General features: G+C 46.5%; 1 protein-coding gene across 2 annotated transcripts in view; it reads right to left on the bottom strand.

The window, feature by feature from the left end:
• PLPP1 (phospholipid phosphatase 1) overlaps positions 1-18725 on the bottom strand; it is a 92028-nt gene extending 73303 nt beyond the window's left edge. The window contains exon 1 of one of the 2 annotated variants that reach the window (XM_083153640.1): positions 18160-18725. In XM_083153640.1, coding sequence (XP_083009766.1) covers positions 18160-18217 — 58 coding nt within the window. In that variant the 5' untranslated portion in view covers positions 18218-18725. The remainder of the gene's footprint in view (positions 1-18159) is intronic. The other variant, XM_083153649.1, reaches the window with a different exon arrangement.
• Positions 18726-22946: the final 4221 nt, after the last annotated feature.

Below are 22946 nucleotides of genomic sequence, written 5' to 3'. Positions count from 1 at the left end.
CCGGTAACACCCATGTACAATACCACTGACTGCTGGGTAGGTGCATTTACCTAGGAGACATTGTATTCTCAGTGGAGCGATCACTGTTGCTTAAAATGGAAGCAGAAACAATAGATTTAGGATTGCGCTGTAATATGCAATCCTATCACGGGGACATATGATCCTGCACACGCAGGGACAGGGCTCCGAAAGGAGACCATCCCTGCAATTCCCTCCGCTGGGAGTGTCTGCACAGGTGTGGTCAGCACTGACCCTCCACCGATCCCACTGACCGGCGGCAGTGTTGTCTGAAGCCCATACGCTACAACGGCCTACCGTCATCTCAGAATGGCGGTTACCCAGGGACCAATGTGGATACATCAGGCAGCTTTGCATCCCCCATAGTAGCCTATGGGGGATGCGGCCGGCGGCGGTGTAGGAGATTCCTTCTGCGGTCTCTCCTGATACATTCGGGTGATACTTAATATTTGCGGCCAAACCCTGAAAAAGTGTTAAATGGGCCCCTTAATACGGTAATGCAGCAGGTGATCAGAGCTACATCCTACAACTAAGCATCGCATCATCTGCTTCTCCATTGGCCGGCTGCGTTCCCCATAGGGACGCACAAGCCAGCTGATACAGAAACCAGGAAATTTCCGTCCAGTCGGAGATCCAGGCCTTACTCCGCCTCCAAATTAGCAGCAACACGCTCTCCATTTGGGAAACAGAGACTGGCATCACCCCCCCCCCATCCCTAAACGGCATCAGACCATCAATCACTGTGATGCCACACTGCACCTTTCACATGCACAGTACATGTAAAAGAGCATGGGCAAAGTCATGGACATTGGAATATTGCGGCGTACACCGCTATTACATCGGACCAGAATCATGCCCATGGTTTGCAGCATTTTGTAGAAAAGAATACTAGGATACAATTACTTGGGCCATCGTATATGCGTACTGCAAAGTATAGTAAAGGTGCCCATACATGCACCGATCCCAGCGTGCGTTCTGGGATAAAATAGCATTGCATTGCACATACTTTTTGTACTGTGCGATGAGATGGCGCGGGAGTGTGCACCTCAAAGCACAGATCGCACCGCCGGGATCGGTGCATGTATGGGCACCTTAAAATACCTTTAAAAAGCATCTCATTGACAGCAGCAGTTTGTGTCTGATCATCGTTTCCCTAGAGCAGGCCTGGTCAACTTGTGGCCCACCAACTTCTGTGAAACTACACATCCCAGCATGCCTTGGCACAGGGTTAGCATTAATCTAAGAGCAAAACTATGGCAGGACATGCTGGGATGTGTCGTTTCCCAACATCTGGAGATCCGCCAGTTGGAAAGGCCTGCCCTAAAGGAAGTACATAGGAGCGTATTTGTGACTCATAACCACAATCCTCCATATTGCCCCCCCCCCCAATGGTAGGATTTGCTTTAGTCAGATGTAGAGGCAAACAATAAGAAATCATAAAGGTTTGCTAAGAAACCCCAACTGTGACAAAGCAGAAGAATAAGGAGAGATATAGAAACGAAGTTGGAAGAGGAGACCGTTAAGTGCTACTTTATCAGTGTTTTGGGGAATCCTGATCACCTTTATGGCCAAGGTTAAAGAACATTTTATGAATGCGCACAATGTCATCATTGCTGCTGTAACAGGAACGCTGGCGCCAAATGTTCAATGAAGCTGAACAGGCCCAGAGCAATGAATCTGCAAATCTGCTAATAATTTGCTGCACTATGTTCTTGCCAGTAATGCGGTGATGAAGCTGGGATGGAAGATGCCAAATGCTGCAGCTCACCAGGAGAAGATCAATGGGTTAAAGCGAATCTTACATTGACCTCTGGAAATTGCGAACAGTGCAAAATCATCTTAGTAGTGCCAGGTGCCAACATTAACACCAATGCCCACAGGTTCATCACTGGAATGGTAGCGAAAGAGCACAGATCACGTGAATTCCTTGCAGACTACTGCGTTACCGGACTGGTGCAAACATTTCATTTTAGATTATATTTCTTACAGAAACAGACATCTTTAATTGAAAGACTGTAGAGGGTTTGTGTACCGGGACACTTGCACAGGATGAAGCTGAGTTTGTGTCTGAAAGGGGGCGTTGTCTTGCCAAAAGGGGGCATGGCTTCATGAGAATGATGTTATCATAAGTCACGCCTCCTGTTTTCATCAGGGGGGGGGGGCATGGCCAGCATTCTGTGAGCACCGGGCATGCTCCCAGCCCGGGCAGGATTCGCTAATACCTCCCGCAGCACATCGCCGGCATTCGCAGTTTTAATAATCGCATATGCAGTAACATATGCGATTATGAACGCCAAAGCGATGGGCGGCGATGTGCTGCGGGTCCCCCCTCCCTCCCTGAACCCCCACACGGCTGTGTGAGGGCTCCTTTTCCTTCTCCCTGCACCCGGAAGCTGTGCAGGGAGGACAAGATCACTGGCCCGGGCAGCACAGCAGGAGGCTGCCCGGACACAGGTATGGGGGGGTGCGTCGCGAATCGGCGGGGGACGCGAAGGGAAGCCCATAGGCTTCCATGGGGTAACGCCATATAGAACTGGCGTAACCTCCCGCAGCGAAGCCCCGGCGGTGGGGCTTTGCTGCATATGAAAATGCGGTAAAACCCCCGAAAACTGGGTTTTTACGGCATTTTTAGTTTAGTGAATCTCGCCCCATATGTCTTCTGTAAATAGATGCTGTGCACATGTGCAGCAGGGACCGGTCGGTAATGTGGCAAGTATCTTCTTACCAACAGTGGCCAGTATCACCAGGGACCTGCCGGTTTATTAAATTGTACCTAAAGGAGATTTTCTGTCAAGGCAACAGAAAATCTGTTGCGTCATTGCAATTTCTCACACAGGGCGGGATGTTCTAACATCCACAGCTCTGTATCGCCGGCCACCGCATTCTTAATGACCGCATATTCTCTAACATAAGCGGAGGAGCAATAGAGCATACAGAAATGCGGTAAAAACCCTGATAACGGGGTTTTTACCGCATTTCTGTGTTAGAGAATCGTCCCCACAGCCCCTGTAGTCTAATACCGGTACCTGATTGCAGGACAAATTTGTTCTCAAAATGGTCAAAACCATGCTGCACTGCAGGTGGGGCAGATGTAACGTGCTGGGAGTAAGATTTGATATTATTTTGTTTCTGTAGACCAGACCCTTTGAACTGTGGCCCTCCAGCTGTTGTGAAACTACACATCCCAGCATGCCTTGCCATAGTTTTAGCATGGTCTCACAGCAAAAATGTGGCAAGGCATGATGGGACTTGTAGTTTCACGACAGCTGGAGGGACATAGTTTGGCGGGCCATGCCTGCTTTAGATACGGTTTTATTTTTACACTGCTATTTAGATTTCAGTTTCAACATACCCCACCCAAATCTAATGGTGAGTATACACTGGGTGATATTTTCCTAATGATATGGACGATATTGTTATCATGGAGGATATTGCGTGCGTACGTACCCTCCAACATGAGCCATTCCATTAGGTACAAAATGCTCTGTTCCTGGACATCCCTGCCAGTGGCATACCCTCCAACATGACCCATTCCATTAGGTACAAAATGCTCTGTTCCTGGACTTCCTTACCAGTGGCAATTATAGAGGTGGGGCTCCTGCACAGTCCAAAATTCAAAGAGGGGGGTCACATCAACTGTCAGTGAGTCCAGGACAGTGATGTTTGGGGTGGCAGTAGGTGTGGCTCCCCTCTTTGAATATTGGACTGTGCTGCAGCCTCACATCTGCAACTGCCACTGGCAGGGAAGTCCAGGAACAGAGAATTTTGTACCTAATGGAATGGGTCATGTTGGAGGGTATGCAGTGGTAGTTGCAAAGGTGGAGCTGCAGCCCAGTCCAATATTCAAAAAGGTGAGCCACACCTAATGCCACTCCAAACATCACTGTCCTGGACTCACTGGCAGTTGATGTGACCCCCCCTCTTTGAATTTTGGACTGTGCTGGAGTCCAACCTCTGTAACTGCCACTGGCAGGGAAGTCCAGGAACAGAGCATTTTGTACCTAATGGAATGGGTCATGTTGGAGGGTATGTACGCTAAATATCATAAATATCATTAACGACTAGTGAAACCATGCTGATTAATACAGCATAGTCCTGCTCCCTGGTTGCTATGGGCAACTTCTACACTCTTAGAAGATTTGATTGCTCTCCTTCAGGGTCCCATAAAAACAACTTGCTGACCATACTATGAATGCACTTTGCAGAACAAATATGCAAGTGCTCAAGCCATTGTTACTATTTGTATAGTGGAGCTTCCTACACAACACACCCCAGAGGAAAACACCCAGGAAAATAGCTTTCCAATAATAATTACCATGTCACACCCTGTTTATGTTAACAGCTGAAACCTGGCCCCATTTATTTCCAGGCTGATCTTCATTGTTCTCAAGACAGTAATACTAGACTAGATCAGGCCTGGCCAACATGTAGCGCTCCAGCGGTTGTAAAACTACAGGTCCCAGCATGCTCTGACACATTTTTTGCGGCTAGGAAAGGCTAAAACAATGGCAGGGAATGCTGGGATGTGTAGTTTCACAACAGCTAGAGAGGCACAGGTTGACCAAGCTGTATCTAGTCAGTCTAGTAATACCATCGGGGGACAATGACGATTAGCTGGAGAGGCACAGGTTCACTAGGCCTGGAACAGATGTATGTTACTTATCAGACAGAGGGACAGATGCACTAAGCTTCAAAACTGATAAAATAGAGAGTGATAAACAGCCAGCCAATCAGCTCCTACCTGTTTTGTCACAAACCGTGTTGGAAACCCGTGTGCATCTAGCCCTTTGACAATATACAAGAACAAGCCCTTTTTTAAAATTCTGTTTGCGGAGCCAGCTTTGAAGTGTGCCTCCCATGTAAAGAATAATAAAAAATAATAATAATTAGTAGATGACCCTATTCACGCCAGGGACCTTGTACTCGTGACCTTATGATACGGCTATTTATCGCATCATTCAGTTGAGCGTTTCAAACTGTTACCCCTGATGAAGTCTACTTAAGGACAAAACGTGTCGGGTACCTCTTCTGAAAACCACTGGAGAAAGTGTTGGCATGTGCCATTTTTACACCCGAGAATTTTTAATAAATCTTTCTGTATAAGACTTTTTTTGCTTAATATTTGACAATTTGGGAAAACTACACCACTGCTGAAAAGCTGGAACACCAAATCTAGAGGACTAACAGCAGCGCCAATACACTATTGTGAATAGGGTGCTCCAAATATTTGATTATCTTCTTATACATTTGACTTATATATTTAAAAAAAAAAAAAAATGCGTATTTTGGAATATTGTATATATATATATATATATATATATATATATATATATATATATATATATATATATATATATATATATATATATATAGAGTAGTAAAAAAAAAATAATTATTGAAATGTTGGATATATATCTATCTCTATCTACAGACATACATACACACATCCCATTCTGAAAAAAAACACAATTCTGACCCTAACTCTCTCTCTCTCTCTCTCTCTCTCTCTAACTATCATCCTAGCTCTCAGCTCCCATGCCTCTCCAAGCTACTGGAGAGACTTGTCTACTCTCGCCTCACAAACTTTCTTAACAACGTAAATGTTGAAAACGTAGCTGAGAGCTAATTTCATTAAATCTACATTTTTCACAAGGCTGGAGTGCTGCTTCGTTGTCTACTATATGTGCTGTTTAAGTACTTGATGCGGGCACCCGCCAAAGAGGTATTTGCCACACACACACACACACACACACACACACACAGGTATTTAGGAAAGAGTACATATAAAAAAGATTTAGGCGATGCCTGGCAGGGAAAGACACCACCTTGCTATAATACTCTTAGCTGTGGGACAGTTGCCATTCTCAGGTCTGGTTGCGGCAGTAACACACAGGAAAGAGTTGGAAGGTAATTGAGGTTCTGCCCCTGGATAACCTGGCTCTCGCATTCTATTTCCAGGACCTGGGATTATGGGCACATAGACTTTAGCTCTTCCTAGTATTTAGCACCTCAGGCAATTTTTAGAGGTTTTTTTTCTACTTTTCCCAGAGTATCTTGGAGCGTCTAATTTTACTCCTCCACTTCTGCAGCTCAAAATATCTTCCTATAGCGTCTCACAACTCAGACAGGCCTGAAAAAGCACATAGCAACTTAGCCGGTCTGACAAAAATATACTTGTGCACACCACGATCCCCCGCCTGCAAATGAATGATCTGCATAACCATCAATTCGCAGCCAGGGAGAAATCGTTCGATGGTCGGCAACCATCAAATGATTTCTTAAGCGCTCACACATCAGAGACACTTCTATGGTAGCTCTGATCTCCGAATGCCCTGTACGGGAAGCAGGCGGGCAGCTGACATCCGGTAATGTCAGCTGCCCTCCCCCCGCACCCACATCACCGGGCGATTATCATGGGAACGGCAAAGAAATGCTTGTCCGGTTTCGTGATTTATCTCGGCTTGATAAAGCGCTTGAGATATATCTTATGCAATAAAGACACCAAAGTACAAAATCGGATGGAATCCCTCCCGGGAAGCTCCAGGGGGAGTTCAAGGGAAATTCCATCCAACAACTTCAGGGTCAGACGTATCGCTGTAGTGTATGGGCCCTTTAGTCTATTCGCCTGTGAGAGAAATCCTCTGGATCTCTCTGCGTCGGCAGTGCCCTCACCGACACAGAGCCCATGTTCCAACAAGAGCTTCTTGACAAATCGCATTAAAATGTAACATTGCGAAGTAAAGCCCCATACACACAGGGTGATTTCCACCTATCCTACATGCTAAGCGAGGTAGGCTAGGCCAGTGGTTCTCAACCTCGGTCCTCAAGTACCCTCAACGGTGCACATTTTCCAGGTCTCCTCACAGAATCACAGGTGAAATAATTAGCTCCACCTGTGATCTTTTAAAATGTGTCAGTGGATGAGTGCACCTGTCAGGTGACCTGGAAAACGTGCACTGCTGGGGGTTCTTAAGGACTGAGGTTGAGAACCACAGGGCTAGGCGATTCCCCTTGAGCTTCAAGGTGTCTATGCCCATACACACACGTAGCTAACTCAATGTTCTTAATGCACATGCAGGCGAATCTGACTAGATCTTGACCACATGCTAAAGATCTGAGCGGCAATGAAGGTGCGTGAGACCACACATCGCCCTGGGCCCACACAGGGCGATTTGTGCTCAATTTCTAGACAGATTGCTTAGAAAACAGTAAAAATATCCACGTGTGTATGCCCCATAGGTGAAAATACTTCATCACATCTGCATTTTTAATGTGGATTGTGACAAATAGGGCCGTTAAGGGATTTCTAAAGCATGTAAAAATACCAACCTTGATCTAAGAAATAAAATGCAATGTAATAGTATGTGATAAAAATAATCATCATCATCCAAGTGTCCTGACCAATGGACAGGAAATGCTTCTGCCAGGAATGCAAACAAATCCCCAATGCCCAACTTTTCAATCAGCAGAGAAGAATTTGCCCTGACAGATGACAAGGGAAGCAATCTCTGGACCCCTCCCCCCATCCCTTTTGACAATAGACAAGGGGGCAGCAGCAGGTTTTTCCCATTGCACACACTATACAAATGTAAACCGGACACACTGAGCATTATTAGCAAGTGGGAAGAAAGGGAGAGCTTTGTTCTCTTCCTGTGCTTCATATGCGATAGTTCACCATGCCGGCCAGGCAGCTGGGACATCCCACAGAGCAGGGCTCTACAATTTAAGTAGCTTATGAGTGTCTCTGGGGTCTTCAGATTCCATCCCCTCCCATAACAAAGCTTTAACTTTTCATCCCCTGTGTAAATATTTCAGCAATAGGGGTCATGTAATTGGTGCAACAGTGAAGCAAGGTGTCAATGGTGCATGGGGCAGTATGGACGGTGTATTGGTTAGCATTACTGCCTCACAGCACTAAGGGCATGGATTCGACTCCCACCATGGCCCTAACTGTGTGGAGTTTGTATATTCGGTACTTGTGAGTTATCCGGGCGCCCGATTTTTGGTCGTATGCGCATCGCGTCGCATCGCATGGCATCGTATGTTAACCAAATGGCATGCGATGCGACGCGACGAGATGACCACCCGAACCCGATTTTACATCGCATGGCATCGTATGTTAACCAAATGGCATGCGATGCGACGCGACGAGATGACCAGCCGAACCCGATTTTACATCGGGTACTATGTAAAGTGATCACGTCGCATCGCATGTTAACCACATGGCATGCGATGCGATGCGATACCACCCGATTTTTGCAGTGTAAAACCCCCAAGAAAGTGTCCCAAAAAGTGACACAATGTCAGTCCCATCCCCAATTGTTAACACCACTCCACTATCAACGTGAACCCGAAGCGTGGCGAGCGCAGCGAGCCCGCGAGGGGCAGCGGTACGCGTCCTACGACCTTTTCATGCCCTACTATCCACTAGGGCGTGGAGTGAGAATATAATAGTGTGGCGAGCGCAGCGAGCCACCGAGCCCGAAGCGTGGCGAGCGCAGCGAGCCCCGCGAGGGGACACGGATACCTTCACAGGTAAGCGCGTCCCTTCGCGGGCTTCACAGGTGTCCACGGCGACGTGGACACCTGTGAAGCCCGCGAAGGGACGCGCTTACCTGTGAAGGTATCCGTGTGCGCTCGCCACGCTTCGGGCTCGGTGGCTCGCTGCGCTCGCCACACTATTATATTCTCACTCCACGCCCTAGTGGATAGTAGGGCATGAAAAGGTCGTAGGACGCGGGCTCGCTGCGCTCGCCACGCTTCGGGTTCACGTTGATAGTGGAGTGGCTGTGAGCATCCAATATCATTCATCCATATCATGCATATCTGACACATTAAGGACAACTGAATTAAAGGTAATAACTGTGTAATTAACATAAGAATGAAATAAATTAGAATAACAAATAATCATAAAGCACACAATAATCTCAATCAACATCATGATTTATCAACTAACGTGAGCGCATGCAGAATACGCTCAAATGCATTGTCTCTCGCCAGGCATTTTCGCCACACGAACTCCTGCATATAGGAATCTAGATGATGGCGTGCTGTTCCCCGCTGGCGTTTGTTGCGCCATTTTGCACACCCCCAAAGTCGCTCAATGTTCTGTGTGTGTGCACCAGTCTCTGGGTCAACGAAGTTGAAGCGGTGATTTACCCGCAAGTGGCTGTAACCAGCCCGCTCCAGTTCACTGGTTTGGTAGGCACGCCAGCAATCACTTACAATGGTGCTGCCAGGTGCCACGTGCTGCACAATTGCACCAATGAGAGTGGGTGCATCTCTTTTCGGAACTGCAACCATAAAACAGTCCCCTGTCTCCCGGCACACTCCTCCGAACACCCACTGCTGTGGGAGTACTCTGCCAACATTGGCCTTGCGTTTCACAAAGAGGGTTTCATCAACCTCCACCATTTTTCCTGGGCCTCCAATCTGCTGCTGTGGCTGTGCCATTAAATCACATTGGCATGCCTCCCGCATCAGGGCATTGTAGAAAATGGTGCTTTTATTGCAGAGTTTCAAATTTTTGGCACAGAATTCAATTGATGTCAGTTCATCACACCAGCACCAGATAAAGCGCAGGATCGTCATGAAGGGGAGCCTGCACCCAGGATAGAATAGGGAGGCCCGCAGACTCTGCTTTTTGCTGCAGCTTTTAATATAGCAGCGCCATTTGCGCTCTTTCAGGGACAGGCGCATAGGGTGGCCATTTGGGCATGTGGCAGTCAATGGGAGCAGCCCTTTCTCCTGCAGGAATGTGACTGTCTCTTCCTCTGTTTTTGGGAGGCTGAAGATGCCATCAACCACAGCCATTTTGGCAATAATAGTGTAAGGGGTGAAATGGGGCAGGTGTAAAGGGCCAAATGGGGCAATATTGGGGTAAATGTCCAATAATTCACCTCAGTAATATGCAACAATGCTGAAAATCAATTTCTCTCACTCAAACACTTGCTCTCTCCTCTGGAAACTACCTCACAATGATTTTCTGCCAGATGTGCCAGAGGGCGGGTTTGAAAATGGGCGGGAAGTGTAAACATCGCGTCGCGTCGCATCGCATCCCATTGTATACCATACAATAAGCATACGATGCGACGAGATACGACGCGATGGAAAATCGCGTCGCATCGCGTCGTATCGTATGCTTATTATAATGGCATGCGATGACCACATCGGGCGCCCGGATAACTCACAAGTACCGTATATTCTCCCCGTACTTGCGTGGGTTTCCTTTGGGTACTCCGGTTTCCTCCCACAATCCAAAAATATACTGGTAGGTTGTTTGGCTCCTAACAAAATTAACCCTAGAATGTGTGTGTGTGCATGTACATGTGGTAGGGAATATAGATTGTAAGCTCCACTGGGGCAGGGACTGATGTGAATGTTCTCTGTAAAGCGCTGCGGAATATGTGTGCGCTATATAAGAAACTGGTAATAATTAACTTACATATAAACTGATTGGTTGCTATGGGCAATATCACTTTGAGATCCTTCAGCAAATTTACCCTTTAATGACCACACACACACACACACGTATAAAAAAAAAAATACATGCTTCTTAATACATTTCCCTTGATATAGACCAACTTCGGTGAGTCCTCTGCTTGCTGGATATAGAACGATTGCTTAATATATATGCAATGTCATAGGAAGGCCAGCACCTTGCAGAACTCTGGTCAGTTCAATGGGACCAATACTATTAGCCACAAGGGGGGTTGATTTGTTGTTCAAGGGCAACTCAACTTATCCCGATGGTGGCTGTTCTCACCCCAAGGCAAAGCAGCCAGATTGGTACTAGCATAGGGGAACTGGTTGAAAGGTCTAAAGAGTCTAGGTAGACTCATTAGGGCGACATGCGGTTTCCACATTCTTTAAATTTGTTTTACCATCCACGTGGACCACAATTGGGGAACGGTACAGAGCCAGGCCTGGAGCATGGCGACCTTTTCATGTGTCAACCTTTTGCATGTTGAGCTATTGCATGTTGACGTTTTGTTGTTGATCTATTGTCTGTCTACCTAAGCACTATACACCTTTCACCCCTACCGTACGCACAGCACACGGCTGAGGTCCTGCTCATGTGAACGAGTTACTAGGAGCCCTGCAGGTTGCATGCATAAACAAAGAAATACAGTGTACATCGAATGCTAGAGACTGCAAACAGTGATGTGTCAGGTCCAGAAGCAGGTACTAACAAATGTGATATATTAGGTAACCACACATTTGCTTTGCTTAGAGCTCATCTGCAGGCTTGTGTTGTGTGCCAAACACATACAATTGTTGGGTTGCATGATAAACCCAGCACGCTTCCAAGCAAGCAGATAAGTTACATGTTTACCTATCTAGCCCTTGACATCAGCTACGAGGCCTGGCAATTCTATCCAGCAGCCAGGCCACGCCATCCGTCGGAAGGGGGCACACTAAAAAGAGATGCTCAAGCGGCCCGTTCCGACGGAACTCCCCACTGCCGTCCGCCGCCTCAAAGCACCCCCCAACCCTGCCCGTCTCCCTGAAGCGGAGACGGATAGGGTTTCCACCGCCCAGCCACCGAGTGACTGGGACACGCGTGCGTGTGAGACGCTGGCGCGTCCCAGTCTGATGGTGTCCCTCTCAGACAGCGGGGACATAAAGATGTGCAGACTGGAAAACAAAGTACAAATCATTACTATAAACCGCACATGAAGAATAGTTATCGTATGATGTGAACGGAACCCCCCCCCCCCTCCATCCATCCAACCTCATATAGAAGATAGATACCAGCGGATCTTATTGTAGTGTGGTCATACATACACAGAGGATGTGGCTTGTCTGTGCAGCCATGACCTGCACAATAACTAGAACTATATCAGACATACAGTGTGGAAGTGCGTATTACACACTCATACAGTGAAGACGCGAGTATGTGTCACGTCGTCCTCACACAGTCTTGTCCTGCCTAGCAGGGTGGTACAACGATCAGCTGTCCCCATCCCCTCTATGCAGGATTTGGATTAGAATACTAATCCTTAGCAACACAGAAGGAATCTACTTCATGTCCGCAAGAAATTTAAAATTACCTAAAGAATCTTACCCATAGCTTTCATTTAATTAAAACATACAGTGCTCCCATAAGTTTGTAAAACTACTCCTTGTCCCGAGTTAGTCTATACCGGCACACATTTTATATGTATACTAGAAATCAGGTGAATTGTAGGCTATTGAGAACATTTTGTGCCTTCACATTTTCATTATTGTTCTGATTAATTGTTCTGATTAATCAGTGTGCTTTTTTTTTGTCAGATTGCTTAGAAAACAGCACAAAATTGCTTTGTGTTTATGCCACTTAAGTGTACTTTCGGTAATAAGGATAAATCACCTCTACCCCTACAGATACAGGGGTAATGAAAGGCAGACTTGGGGCTACACAGGCCTTTGCTTCAGCTGCATTTTCTTACATGTGCATAAATGTCAACTTATAAAAACACATGACTCACAGTCAGGTCTTGCACCAACACATAAACACCCCGCCTTACCCATCCCAAAGGTACTAAAAATAAACTAAGGATTTATACAATGGTTTGTGCATTGTCCTTTTCATAGGGGGAATTCAATTGTTTTGGGCATCAACAGCTCCCATCAAAAGCGACCAGAAGCTAGGCAATTGTTTTAAGACCAGCCTTGCGGCTGCACTAATCGCATAACTCCCAACTTTCCTGGTTATGGGACTGTCCCACCCAGGAGCCACAGTAAGGAGTTGGGGGGGGGGGGTGTTGATTTCTCCTTATAACAGTGTCTATTCACTGAAGACAGTGGGTCTAGGGACATGGACAGCAGCTCAGAGTCCTGGGCATACCCGCACAATGACAAACTGAATGCTCACGATAGCCATTTTCAATAAACCGGGATGGACAGTAGTCCCGACTAGGCCCTGCAGGTAATGGGCCAGATTCTCTAAGCTTCAAAAGTGATAAAATGGAGAGTGATAAACAGCCAGCCAATCAGCTCCTACCTGCCATGTCACAGACTGTGTTTGAAAAATGTCAGACAGGAGCTGATTGGCTGGCTGTTTATCACTCTCCATTTTATCACTTTTGAAGCTTAGAGAATCTGGCCCATTGAGAGGTAAGTTATCAGGAATTCTGCATGAACCCTTTTGAAGAGAGAGGACTTTTAGGCAAATATTCTCATGCATTTCAGGTGAGAATGCAGCCATTACAACCAACGCCTGTCTGGTGATGCAAACAATTGAATACCCTCAATAATGTAATTTTTTTCCCTCCACAAACAAGACTATTTATAGACCTATTCTGCAGTGTTTTACATCAGCCTTGAGCTCACTTTTTTCTATCACAAATACATTATGGTCAGTTTTTGTGAGCAGCTGGTTAACCTGTCGACAACATCTGAGAGAAATGCAAAAAGGTCAGCATCACTAACATTTGTTATATAAAAAAAAAAAAAAAAAAAATTCTTATATAAACGTTAACATTACAGGTTATTGTGATGAACAAAAATGATTGCTTGCCAATTTTCATACCAATTTCGACAAAATCACTTGGCACTCAAAGGGTTAACTGACTAGCATGTTTTGGATTCTGCACAAAAACCCACACAAGCACTAGGGCATTATTCTGTACAGACCGTGCACAGACCGGAAACAATCGATTGAAGTAGAAATAAGTATAACCTACAAATCTGTGGGCAAACGTTATTAAAAAAAAAATAATGAAAATATAATTTATCCATTGGGTTTTGCCCAGGATAGAGATCGCAGATAAGGTCAGATGATCTGATTACATCTACACAGCTGGTATTGTTATTTTGAGGGAAAACTGACCATAGTCGTGTAAATTAAATCAGTGTAAACTAAACACTCATCTGCTTTACTGTGATGTCAGTCCTGGACACAGCCATGTTTTCTAAATAAACCCGCTGGCCGGATTTCAGCTGTGAATAAAAGAATGAGCGCATTCTGAAGTAAGCAGCCAAGTGTGAGCTGCTGCTCGTTCCATGCAATCGCTTCTGTCCATGAGAAGCCCATTGTCTACAAGCAGCAATGTTATATACAAGCACCACGTGTATTTGTGCAGCAGACATCTGATGATTATATTAGTGTTTTACACCATTTTATTCTTTAGAATGGTTTATAATGTACAAATATATTATGCAGCACTGTACAGAGAATATCAACCCTTCACAACAGTCCTTGGCGAAGGAACGCCACACAAATTGGATCGTCATCCCAGTCAGGTCCGCATCTCCAGGCCAAAGTGTTCCTGTCTCACACGCTGACTGGAGGCAGCCATTTTGGGGAATAGACCAAACTAGTTGAATCTTCTTAGCGCATGTTCCAGTGAGAGCATTTATAGGTTACCAATTGGCTGCAGGGTCATGAATATTAGTTTAAGGCACACAATGGGTCAGATTCCATTTGCAGAGATCAATTAATGGCTTTGGCGCCTTTGCAGGATGGAGGTGGGAGCAGAAATCATGCTACCATAACTGCGTTTTAGCGAAAGCTTGCGTATAATTGCATCTGTCCCAATGTCTGCCTTGTCTATGTGTAGTTTACATGCACACTATAACCATTTCATCTGCTGCAAAGACTTGGGGGCTCATTTATCAATCAATTTGCTCCCAAATGTAAAATTTTAAACAATGATAGTTAGTGATCCAATCAGCTCCCAACAGACATTTTTTCAAACACCAATGACAGCTGGGAGCGGACAGGATGGAGGACAATTTCTCATATGCAGCACATTTCAAATAGCTGAAACTCTTCGCTAAATGACCCCCTTTGGACGTCTATTTCCCTTTATGGGGGAGGGGGGTACATTCCGCCACACAATGCCAGATTCCGCATTGTTAATTAATGCGTACGCACTAAAATATGTGATTATTAACGCAAAGGACAGCTCTTCTGATAAGCGAATCGCCGCTGGTGTTCCGAGACTGCTATCCGGGAGTCTCTCTGCGCATGCAGCCGTGGTGCATGCTGGGAAGGATCCGTGACGGATCCCTCAATGCTGCAGAGTGAAGACCATAGGCATCTATAGGGTAATGCCAGGTTTCGATGTCAATACCCTCCGTAGCACCCCCCTTTGGCCAGATACAATGATAACCCAAATGTAATGCTATATGTGTCAGACTTGTCATACTTCAGAGGAGACCAGATTCCTAGTGAAGTGGGCGGTGAGAGGGAGAGGTTATGATGACGTTTGTGCCATCGCTCTCACCTGAATCTCCGACATGGACCTTCCCTTCACGATCTCTGGGAGAGAAGCAATCACAGGTCCCCCAGTAATATCGGTCTATGCTCCAGTCACATAAATGAGTGAAATCACAACACAGATGAGGTTTATTACATGAAGCGCCTGTTGCTGGGTCCATGCTGAGAGTGCATGGAGTTAGTGGTCAGTATGCTAAGCTCGAGGAGGAGTTTGGCATATTGGGGGTTCACACAAGGAAGTCTGGGTGAGGTGCACGCACATGTGCACCATTTAAAACCCATAGAAATAAAAACAAACATAAGTTTTTGTTTTTCCGACAGGTATTTCGGTACTTGTGTATTATCATGGCGCCCACCCTTTCCATCATAGGGCATTGTACAACCAAAAAAAAAAAAAATCGCGATGCAACGTGATTTTTCATCGCACAGGCACCCAGATGCCTGATTCCTATGTTAAATACCCCCCCCAGACCCGATTTTTAATCGTATACCCACCCTGATGGGTAATGACTATGTTAAATGCCCCCCCAAACGCCACCCCACTATCAACACCAACCCGAAGCGTGGCGAGCCCGCGAGGGGCGGCGGTATGCGTCCTCCGAACTTTTTCATACCCCCACTATCCACGTCAGCGTGGAGTTGATTTTATATAGTGTGGCGAGCGCAGCGAGCCCCGCGAGGGGACGCGGATGACTTCACATATATTCCGCGTCCGCTCGCCACACTATATAAAATAAACTCCACGCCGATATGGATAGTGGGGGTATGAAAAGGTCGGAGGACGCATACCGCTGCGCTCACCACGCTTCGGGTTGGCGTTGATAGTGGGGTGGCATTTAACAGTCATTACCCATCAGGGTTGGTATACTAAAAAAAAAAAAAAAATAGGGTCTGGGGGGGCATTTAACATGGGAATAAGCCCAAATCGGGCATGATCGCGTCGCATGCCATTATAATGGCATGCGATGCGACGCGATATTAAAATTGTATACCCACGCCCGGGAAAAGGCTCAAATCGGGTCCCATCGCATACCTTAATTAGTGGCATGCGATGCAATGCGATGGGCGCCGTGATAATACACAAGTACCGGTATTTCTATGACATTTAAAGGGTGGCGAAAGTACTTTTACAGGAAGCTACAAAGTTCACTGAACATTTCCCTCCAAATAAAATACAAAACATACAGTTATTTAATGGCGCATGATAAAAAGCTCCGATGGTCCCTTATTCTTTCAAGGGAAATCCAAGTTCCATTCCATTATTCATTTTTACAATGTTTTTTGTGAACCTAACACTAATCAAGATTAATGTTCAAGTTCAGTCCTTATATATTCTGTGTGTTTGCAAATGACTGGGAGACGTCCCACGGTTAGTGCGCCAAGGTATAAATAGAGTGTAATTAATACACCTACAGACCTGTGGCGAGTACATGAGGTGCACCTGTCACCACAAAGCCAATTTGTGACTCACACCCACTGCCAAAGAATATCCAGATATTTTCCAGCATCCGTACCATGACATTTACAAAGGAGACGGGAACATCCCAAACTAGCAATAGTCCCACTGCAGATGTAAGACATCTTTACAGATCATTTATAGAATTAATTATAGGCAAGGAACCTTTTTTCAGACCTTGGGGCTCTAACACATGAAAAGACCTGTAAAGGATAGAAAGCCGGTTCCTCTCTAAATTTCAGCGATTGAACTCCTAGGCTGACTTTAACCCCTTATGTACCCTCAGACATACAGATGTTTTGGAAGCAATGAGAAATTCAGGCATAGGTTCACTGCTTTTCCTTACTACCTTTGTTTTGTTGCCTTTAAGGCATGTAATATTACTATTGCTGCACTCAGATAGGTCACTGCTGCGCTGTATCCCACGGCAATGTATATTAGTCTGTCCTATGACCTAAAAGTTATGGGTGTAAAATCATAGAAGGGTGTAGGAAAGCCAGAAAACTGCTATATACTAAATATTGCTTGATGACATTACAACAGTCAGTAAATTACTGACCAGCAATATAAAAAAAAAAAAAAAAAAAAAAAAAAAAAAAAAAGGTAGAACTCCTTAACCCTGTAATACAGGTTTAAAACACCTGCCATGTGTTTAAAGACCACCGTCTCTTCTGATTACATGTATTGTTTTAACATACGTGTTACTGACATCAAGGGCAATGTGTGGCCCTTTTGAAGCCTAGGGGATGGGACCCTTTATGCATGTCACTGTAGTAAAAGATGCATTGATTTTAGGCAACATTCTGTAAATATTAGTCATCAGGATCCTGGCCTTTGGGCTTGTCGTCATTAGAACAACAATAAATGGTTTTCCCATTAGGTCTTGCTGGGAGCTGCGTTATCCGCTACAGTGGTGCAAGGAACCACATGCTATAATGAAATCATCAGGTTACCAACAATAAACATCAGATCGATGCAGAATTGCAGTTACAGTGGCAGCACCCCACCAGCTTATTATCCAGATGGTAGAATATAATATTACACAGGTAACTACTGGGACTGACTGACACATAGAACACAGCCCAGGCGTGTCAGACTGTTGCACAACACTGAACATGTCAGGAAGTTTTGTATTGGCAAGTAGGATAATAAATCAGTGACTACAAAGCACATACATGCTGTACAAGATAACAGTCATACATCCAGGTACCATTATGTACCAACCAACCAGCTAATATGAAACATGAGACATTTACCTATGCCACTTCCATAGGCAACATTACATGAGAATGGGAGGTCTACAAAGAGGCTGTGGCATGCAGATATGAGTAGCAGGAGGAGAGAGAGCAGGGATGTGACAGATAATGTAGGCAGGGTAATAGGGGGCATGCAAAGCAGGAGTCTCATGGGTTGCAAGCGCAACAGAGGGGCCCCCGGAATAAAGAGGGGCCCCATATGGATAGGGACACACAAAACATACCCAGCACCACGCATACTATGTCCAGGATAACGTAGGGGATCCGGGCTCTGTCAAACATCGTGCTGTAGAGAATTTTCCTGATCTGCAAGATAGAGTCCCAGTCAGTCACTGCAAGATGGACTCCACTCTCATGCGGGACAGTCCCGGGTGTAAGGGGATCTCAGGGTGACAGTCCCAGATAGGGTGATCTCGGGAGACAGTCAGAGAGGGGAGGGAGATCACAGGGAGAATAGTCCCTCCTGCTGAGATCACTGGGTGACAGACCAGTACTGCTGCAGGGATCACACAGGGACACAGTGAGTCCAGTAGGGATCTCTAGAGTGCCATGCTCAGTAGTGCTGTAAGAACCACAGGGTGACAGTCCCGGGAGTAGGGATCACAGCATCCAGGCAGCTCACATACAGATAAGCAGCGGTGAGGTAGCAGTCCAAAATCGTGACAGCCCTGCTGTTATATATCCCGCAACAATCCTGCCTTCTGCCCCGTGCGGAGCTCGGACTGACCCAATCTGACAGTGTGCACTGCGAGGCACAGGAGAGTATATATGGTGATAACCCAAGCTACAACCAATAGGCCAATCAGCAACGAGATGTACACACTGCGTCACTAGGGGCGGGGCTGCAGATGGGTATGTCAGATAGATGAGGGCGTTTTGCTTGTGACGACGTCGATGAAAGGGAGTTTACTGGGCGTGTGTAAGTGGGTATAGGTTCGATGTATAGTGGTGGATGGGCGTGGCCGTCTGTAAGAGCCGGGCCATAGTGGCTGGAAGTCTTGGCATACCTGTGCTTGTGCGGTGAGCTAGTGTCGCATTGTGATGTCATAAGGGTGCGGCCGAACTATCTTACACACGTGGGTTGCGCCTGTCTGTTGCCTGACCTTCTCCTTCAGGGAAAAAATGCTCTTCCTGGACTTCCCTGGTAATGTATGATTGATTACCATCACCTGTGGTGAAACGCCTTTCTTATCACCTAGCTCCCCACAGGTGATGGTAATCATACATTACCAGAGAAGTCCAGAAACATAGCATTTTCTCCCTGAAGCAGCCCATACACGTCCCGATGCGGGCGGGCGTTGTGGGCTTCAATAGCACGGATCACATTGCATTGCATTGCATGTGCATCCGTTGTGCATGCAATGCGATGCAATTTGATGAAACCTAAGTACAAAAAGTATGCGCACGCACATACTTTTTGTACTGTGCGATGAGGTGCCGTGGGAGCGCGCACCTCAAAGCACAGAATGGACAGCCCGGCATCGCAGCGTGTATGGGCTGCTTAAGGGGCTGTCCCGTGTGAATGGACACATTTGTGTCCATTATTAACTATGGTGTGCGGCACGTCTTTTCGTCGTGCGGTGTTTCGCCGCCCGGCAGGAGCTGGAGCATGTGAAATAGCCCTATAGGAGAGGGTCAGGTAAGCAACCCTGATACACATACTGCCACACAAACTACAGGAGGCTGAAGCTCGTGTCCTACCTGACATGAGCTTCAGCCTCCTGTAGTTTGTGTGGCACACCATAGTTAATCGATGACAATGGCCATCCCTACTGGATGCCAATCTCTGTTGTTCCTATTACACCCATAGCCACCGGTCACCACCCACAGGGGTGGTGACCGGTTGGCTATGGGTGTAATAGGAACAACAGAGATTGGCATCCAGTAGGGATGGCCATTGTTGCCATTGCCATCGATGGCAATTCTGCAACTCGTCATCGATAGTGCTAAACAATGCAATGGCTAACCATTTTTACATATCGATGGTCATCCATTGTGTTTCATTGATTGGCCTGTGGGCCAATCAAAGCACGGGGTTGGGGCTTCGCGGGTGTCGAGGGCGGAGCCATGCTCCGTGTCCTGGCACCATCTGGTTCTCCCCTATCGATGGCAAATATATTTGACATCGGCCATAAACCCTTGATGATTCCAAATCATCGATGATCGGTGGCCATCCCAAGCATCCAGTATCTAGTAATGGAAGCAGCAGGGGCGCAATTAGTACTTTGTGGACACCATAGCAATACCTTGAAGGGGGCCCCCTCCTTCATTGTCACTTCAATACACCATAGTGGTTAGAAGAGAGATTGAGAGGGGCAATAGACAACAGGGTTTATGTAATTCATTGCATTGTAAATAGCTCCTGGGGCTGCAGAAATCAGCACACCGTTATGTCAAAGAATTACGGTTCTTTAGTCACCAGTACCAGCATTCTCTCCTCCACCCCACCCCCCTTTCATTCTGTGGCTGGGCAATGAGGGGTGGGTGGAGGTCGGAACTAACACCCCATTGCGGCACACTTTAACCCCTAGGCAGCACTGATCATGGCTGGGGAGCAAAGATACAGGTACTGGGCAGGTACCGGAGGGAGACTGGGGAGTGGGACGGGTAGCAAAGTGCGGAATGAGCAGCCTGGGCCCTTCCCTCTGTCAAAGAGGCCGGGCCCAGGACAGCTGTACCCCCAGCACCCCCTTGATGGTGGCCCTGCTTGCCTACCCACCTAGAGAGGCCGGGTGGCTCCTGAAATTCAGGTTCCCCTTCAGCCACACACACACACCCCCAGAACGGCGGTAGGCATTCCACCCACAAGCTCCTAGAACCCCCCCCCCCCCCGGTCTCCTCCTACCCTGACGGTTAAATAACAGAATTTGTGGGAGTGCGCAGAGGGGCGGGGCTAAAATACGCTAATTACACCTTTTTGGCCCTGCGGGGCTTGATAGCGTCTGGCTCTGGTCCCGCCCCCAAAAGTCTCCTCTTCGGGCTTCTCCTCGAGTGGAGAAAAAAATTAGTCTGCAAGTATAACCTAGCTTAATCCTGAATGGGTGATTGATATGTTGGAGGAAAGAGGAGCAACAGAACACGGGGACATGCACTGAAACTAGAGGGAGGAAGATTCAGGTGAAATTTGAGGAAAAATGTATTCACAGAAAGGGTATTGGATAAGTAGAATAGCCTCCCATCAAAGGTGGTAGAGGCAAATACAGTAGAACAATTTAAACATGCTTGGATATCCTTACAAAGAAATAAGGATCAAATATGGTGTTCTTATCTGCCGTCAAATTCTATGTTTCAATGTTTCTATGAAAGTGAGCTGTGTTTAATTGACCCTATTAGACCCACTTCAGTCAGGCTTTCGTTCCCAACACTCTACTGAGACAGCACTGACTAAAGTGGTTAATGATCTGGTAACTGCTAAGTCTAAACGCCATTACTCACTACTTATTCTTCTAGATGTTTCTGCTGCATTTAACACTGTGCATCACACTCTTCTCTTACAAACACTACACTCCCTAGGTCTTAATGATACATCCTTTTCCTGGATCTCATCTTATCTATCTGATCGCTCTATCAGTGTTCGCTTCTCTGACTCTACTTCCTCTTTACAACCTCGGTTGGAGTTCCGCAAGGCTCAGTCTTAGGTCCTCTGCTTGTCTCAATCTATACTTCCTCTCTTGGCAAACTAATCAGCTATTTCGGATTTCAGTTTCCCTTATATGCGGAGGTGTCGCCAGTGGTTTTGAGCCAAATCTCTGAATGTCTTTCTGCCATCTTGTCTTGGATGTCTTCTTGCCAACTCAAACTTACCGTATTTTTCAGACCATAAGATGCACCTGACCTTAAGACGCACCTAGTTTTTAGAGGAGGAAAACAGGAAAAAAATATTCTGAACCAAATAGTGTAATATAATATTTAATAAACTATAACAGAATAGAATTTGAACCATGTAAAGTAAACAGCACTCAACAGTGGCATTAAGAACCATTATCACTGTCATTAACAAATGGAGAGACTTAAAGGTTTGAGTACGGTACTCTAGTTTTCTGGAAACCCCAAGAACTCATCATCGCTAGAGTCAGAATTTATGAAGCTCATTTGCTCACAATCACTGACATCACTTTCTTCGCTGTCTTCATATAAGATACCATCTTAACTTCCAACTAAGGCATTGGTAATGCCAAATTTTTTGAATGAATGTACAACAATCTCCTCCTTCACTGAGTCACATGATCTTTTCGGGTGCCGGACGCGTTCCCGACAGTCATTTACCCGACGTCGGGATCCCGACTGTCAAAACGTTGACAGCCGCGTGCCCGACGGCCATCCGCTATTTTCCCTTGTGGGGGTCCACGACCCCCATAGAGGGAGAATAGAATAGGTAGCGAGCCACCGTGCCCGCAGCGTGGGGAGCGCAGCGAGCCCGCAAGGGTCTTTTTTGCGCTCGTCATGCTGTCTGAGTCCGGGCAGTTGGGATCCCGACGTCGGGCTAATGACTGTCGTGATCCCGACTGTCGGAACCCCATACCACACCCGATCTTTTCACCTATTCACAAACTTGAGTGATGGTGGGCCTCTTCATTCGTCCAGTAGGTGTCAGATCATGATTACCAGCTCATAAAGACCTAAAATGGCTTGTTGATGGAAACATCAAGAGGTTGCAACTGGCTGGTAAGACCTCCAGGAATTACAGCTAGATGAGTCTTCACTTCTTTGAAGCACTTTTTTGTTGGTTTGCTAATATGCAGGGGCGTAACTATAGCACTGCAGCCCCCGCCACCCCGGGGGGGGGGGGGGGGCGCTGTGCATGTGGGGGCGCCGGTGCTATAGTTAAACCCCCCCTCAATCCCCCGCAGACTTACCTATCGCGCTGATCCCGGCGGCTCCGTTCTTCTGCTGAGGACCACCAGAAAATGGCCGCCCCCATATAGCACACAGTTCTCTGAAACTGTCTGCTGTATGGGGGCGGCCATTTTCAGCAGAAGAACGGAGCAGCCGGGACCAGCGCGATAGGTAA

Source organism: Crinia signifera, chromosome 1 (genome assembly GCF_055691185.1).
Source record: "Crinia signifera chromosome 1, ASM5569118v1, whole genome shotgun sequence".
NCBI classification, from domain to species: Eukaryota; Metazoa; Chordata; class Amphibia; order Anura; family Myobatrachidae; genus Crinia; species Crinia signifera.
This window is presented reverse-complemented; position numbering and strand designations above follow the sequence as displayed.